At 59.7% G+C, this 4,200-nt stretch overlaps 2 protein-coding genes across 2 annotated transcripts, besides 4 other annotated features; both read right to left on the bottom strand.

Moving 5' to 3' along the window:
* Positions 1-206: 206 nt before the first annotated feature.
* Positions 207-230: a microsatellite.
* Positions 231-756: 526 nt separating this feature from the next.
* Tco025E_03490 (uncharacterized protein) lies at positions 757-1,062 on the bottom strand (the record flags this gene model as incomplete). The annotated part of the gene is made up of 1 exon (XM_029370408.1): positions 757-1,062. The coding sequence occupies one exon, from the start codon at positions 1,060-1,062 to the stop codon at positions 757-759; it is 306 nt and encodes a 101-aa protein (XP_029229619.1).
* Positions 1,063-1,374: 312 nt separating this feature from the next.
* Positions 1,375-1,413: a microsatellite.
* A 1,315-nt stretch (positions 1,414-2,728) lies between these two features.
* Positions 2,729-2,764: a microsatellite.
* A 5-nt stretch (positions 2,765-2,769) lies between these two features.
* Positions 2,770-2,796: a microsatellite.
* Positions 2,797-3,019: 223 nt separating this feature from the next.
* Tco025E_03489 (uncharacterized protein) lies at positions 3,020-4,200 on the bottom strand (the record flags this gene model as incomplete). Its single annotated transcript, XM_029370407.1, has 1 exon — positions 3,020-4,200. A coding segment is annotated over one exon (1,181 nt), but the record flags the coding sequence as incomplete, so codon positions are not given.

The following is a 4,200-nucleotide window of genomic DNA, read 5'->3' as shown; positions in this document are numbered from 1 at the left end:
CACAGCTGCAGTCCTCAAGGCGGGCTCAGTAGAAGTAGTCCGCTCTACTGGCACAACTACCAAAAAACACGGGGCGGGCGCAGTTATTAGTTCTGTTTTTTTTAATTGGCGCCACTTTAGGCCTTTATGGGACGCCGTTATTTTTTTTAATACCATTCCCTCCAGTGGAGTCCCCGCCCGAAGCGCGGCGCAGCCGTGGCACTGAAGGCAGTGGCGGCGGCGGCGGGGGCAAAAAAGTCCCACCCCCCTCCCCCCCACAGAAGTCCTCGCACCCGCGCCAGCACCCTCAGGCGGGGCAAACAGCGAAACCAGTGAAAAAAGTGAGGGCGGGGGAAAAAGTGAGTGGGAGGTTCAAAAAAGAAGCGGGGGCACAGCCCCTACGCACGCAGATGAATTCCTTCGGCACGTGGAGAAGCATGCGCTCGGCCGCAAAGCGGCGCCGTGGAGCTTCTCTGTGTTGCGTCGACTTCCCGTGAGGCCCCCCGTCGGCGCCCGCCATAGCAAAGGCAAAAACGGTGCCGTCCACGAAGAGCAACCACGCGCCGCAGTTGCTAGCGAAGAGGCTGACAAGACAACTGGCCCTGGTGGATGGTCCCAGCCCCTCGAGCGTCCTCGACAGCGCCGCCGCCGCGCCTCAATCGCGGAGGGAGCCCACGAGCAGTGGCAACTAAGCTCCCGGAACCACAAAGGGAGACCCCGGGCAGAAGGACCCCGAAAAGTCACAGAAAAAACGCTGCCGCCGATGCCTTCATGCGATTAGCGAAGCTCGGCCCCAGCGAGCCGGAAAGCAGCTGCGGCGAGGGTGCAGGAAGGCCCCACCGCAGCAAACCCGTCGAAGGTGATGCCTGGAGGAGAGAAAAACGCCCCCGTCACTAATGCCGGCTGGGGCAACGACGGCGAGCCGTGGTGACCACAAACCGATGACCGTTCTTCGGCTCGTCGCTGAGGCCGCCAAAGCAATGGCGCGTGGAGCTGGCCGTCGCCGGCACATGTGATGCACGGACCCGCAGGAATGGGACCCACAACCGTCGCCGAGACACTCCCTTGCGACGGGGCTGCCATTGGATGAGAAGCAGGGCGCAAGAAAGCACCCAAGCAAAAGAGGGCAGGGACAAACGTGCTCCTCGTTCAACCACTGGCCTCACCTCATGTCCTTCGCTCACCGCCCCCTCTGGAGGTCACGCAAAGCGCCTCTCCCTTCGCCCGCCGTCAAACCTTGGTTGGTGTTGCCACTGGCTGTCCTCCGGCCAGACGCGCAATCCGCCGGTGGTGCGGCCACTAACGCAGGCGCTCCGGCGCAACCAGACCAAAGCAACCGGAGCAAATGGAGGAGGAAGCACATGCAGGCCGCACAGCTGCAAAGATAAATAGGGCGCACGCATCCATGCATAGCTGGGCGCATGCATGCACGCACAGGAGTTATAGTCTTGCATACACGCAGGCCTTCGTGGAATGGGGCAGAACACCTCTGTTTCTGTCCCCCTCCCACGTTACCGTTACTCTCCTTCCTGCGCGTACTCCTCTTTGCATCCGCCAAAGGAAAAAAAAAACATGTTTATGTGTCAACGTTTGGTCGCTCTCCTCACCACATGGCCCGAGCAAGTGTTCCAAGAGGAACAAACGAAAATGCGTTGAGGTGCCCATCAGTTCATCTCGTCTTTCCCTCGTATTGCGCTTTGCACCAATCCCCAAGAAAACTGCAGGGAAAACACATGACAGCGGCACACGACCCCACGCTACACGCAAACCCATTCCCAGCAAAGACACCCATCCTTTACACTGCGAGGCAAGCGGCACACGGCACAAACCGCGTCCGGGATTGCCAAGCCACATGTGCAACGGCAGCGACGCACAAAAACGAAGCTGCGAGAACTGCGAAGAAAACACCGAGAAGCCAATGTCAAAGATCCCTGGGCGTGAGGTCCGGTGTCCGCACCCCCCCCACCCTCCACCCTTTGCCACGGGGCGCGCCCTCGCAGTCCATGTTGGCAGACTCCCCCGCAAGGGCGGGGCAACGCGCCCAGCCGCGCCGTGGCTTCGCAGTCGCCTGGGCGGGTAGAAGCCGGGGCGCCTCCCATCCTCCCCGGCCCTTGCCGCCCGGGGTTCCCTTCGGCCAGCCGCCGGCCCCGCCCCACTGGGGGCGTTTCACAACCCACCTATCGCAGTTCCTCCTCCTAGACCACATCCCCGCGGAGGAAGCGGGCCCGGCAAGAGCGCCCGGATTCAACAGCCACTATTCCCACAACGTAGCGAAAGTGCCACCGACGCGATCCCCTCAGCAATACGGCGGAGCCACACGCGCAGATGCAAAAAGGTCACGGCCGAAAGGGGAAAAAAAAGCTCCAGGAAAGGAATATAACGGCAGAAGCAAGGCGGGACCGGCGTAAAGAATGAGAAGTATGGAAATGACGACTCAAAAAACAATAATAATAGTAACACCGGCCCATATCGACAAAACCACGGATGATTCCGGCGTTCATTACAAGAATTCGTTCTTTGCTTTTACTCTTTGCTTCATTTTTTTTCACTTCTCATAAAAAAAAGTCACCTGCAATTCTTACGTGGAGAAACGCAGGGCCAAGTATTTGTGGCTACTTGGGAACCTTATAGCATGAAATGCAATTGCCTCTTCCTCTTTTTCCCTTACGTAGCGTGTCTCGTGCGTATGGGTATTGGTCTCAGCTGGGCCCATTTCCCTGCGGCTCACGTTCGCCCTCCATGAGCGAGCGTGCGTGTGCGTGTCAGCGTCCATGTGCGCTGTACGGCACCGTGTGTGTGTGTGTGTGTGTGTGTGTGCGCGCGCGCAGCCTTGCGCCTCCCCCGCTGGCCTGCATGCCGCAGCGCCCCGCCCCGCGTGCCTCGGCCGCGCGCAGGACGACAGCGATGGGGTACACCTTCCACGCGCCCGAACGCCGCTGCTCGCCACAGCACAATCCCAAGCAACCCACACACACACACTCAACAAAAGCGAAGCAAAACGAAAAAAAAAATTAAGATCCCAAAAGCATGTCCACTATTCTTACTTCGACGGTTCCTCCAGAAGCTCCTCCCCCACTTCTCCGCCATTTGCTTCTGCCTCCGCTGCCGCCCGCTGTTCCTCCAGCTTCGACTGGGTGAAGCGCGAAAATCGCCAGTGCACCGCCACGGCGGCGAACGTGGCGACCACATTAACGGCTATCAGGATAAACATTTGCTTCTGCACACACGAGGGGGCGTTGCATGATGGGAACTCGCCACGCTTGCGCCCCTCCGCATCGTACATCTCCCCGAACATGAAGCGGTTCAGCACAACTGTCGAAACAGCCCCGGAAGAAAAACAAAAATTGTAGTGCTTCCCAATGTCCTCGGCGTACATCATCCGCATCGCAAGAGCGCCCACACCCCAGCCAACGCCGTTTCCGATAGCTCCAAGCAAAAACGGCAGTATTAGCGCGCCAGACGGCAGGACGGCAAAGAAGAGGTACGCCAACACCATCAGCAGGGGACCAATGGGAAGCGCAATAGTCGTCAGCATTTGTGACTTGCCTGCACGGTTCCACGCAGCCAGCTTCATATCGAGGCATCCCGTGGAAATGCGTCCAACAGCGCTGCCCACAGACATGATGGCGACGTACAGCGTCAGAGTTCGGGTGTCAAACCCGCCGTTGTTCTTGCTGCGGTAAATCTGGGCGGCGTTCATCTGCATCACCGTGCCGGTGCCCCACATGCCAAAGCACGCGAGCCACATTGCCCACAGGTCAATGGAGAGCAGATGGGCCCAGAAGGAGCCCTGATACTGCGGCGCCGGAATCGGCGGTTGCTTTGGTGGGTGACCATTGCCTTCCGCCTCAGGCCCCGCTGATGCGTCTTCGCCTAACCGCTGCGGCAGCGGCTCCGTGGCCGCCTCTCCGATGCCCTCCATATGCGTTGCACGCACGGGGGTGTAGCGGCCCAGAAACCGGAACGGCATCGCCATCGCGGTGAACGACGCCATCAGCAGCAGCGCCACGATCGAGATCGCCAAGTACCCCGCGTGGGACGTCTTCACGTACGCCGTCGCAATCGACTGGACTGTGGAAAAGATCAGCATACCAATGACAAGCGCAAACCCGATCTTCAGACGCCGCGAGGGCGCACGCTGGGCCATGTACAGTTCAAGCGTCTTCTCCCGCTCCGCGATCTCCTCGCTGCTCAGCCGGCTCTTCCTCCACGCGCACGGAA

Source organism: Trypanosoma conorhini (genome assembly GCF_003719485.1).
Source record: "Trypanosoma conorhini strain 025E chromosome Unknown Tco_14.4_contig_00159, whole genome shotgun sequence".
Lineage (NCBI taxonomy): Eukaryota > Euglenozoa > Kinetoplastea > Trypanosomatida > Trypanosomatidae > Trypanosoma > Trypanosoma conorhini.
This window is presented reverse-complemented; position numbering and strand designations above follow the sequence as displayed.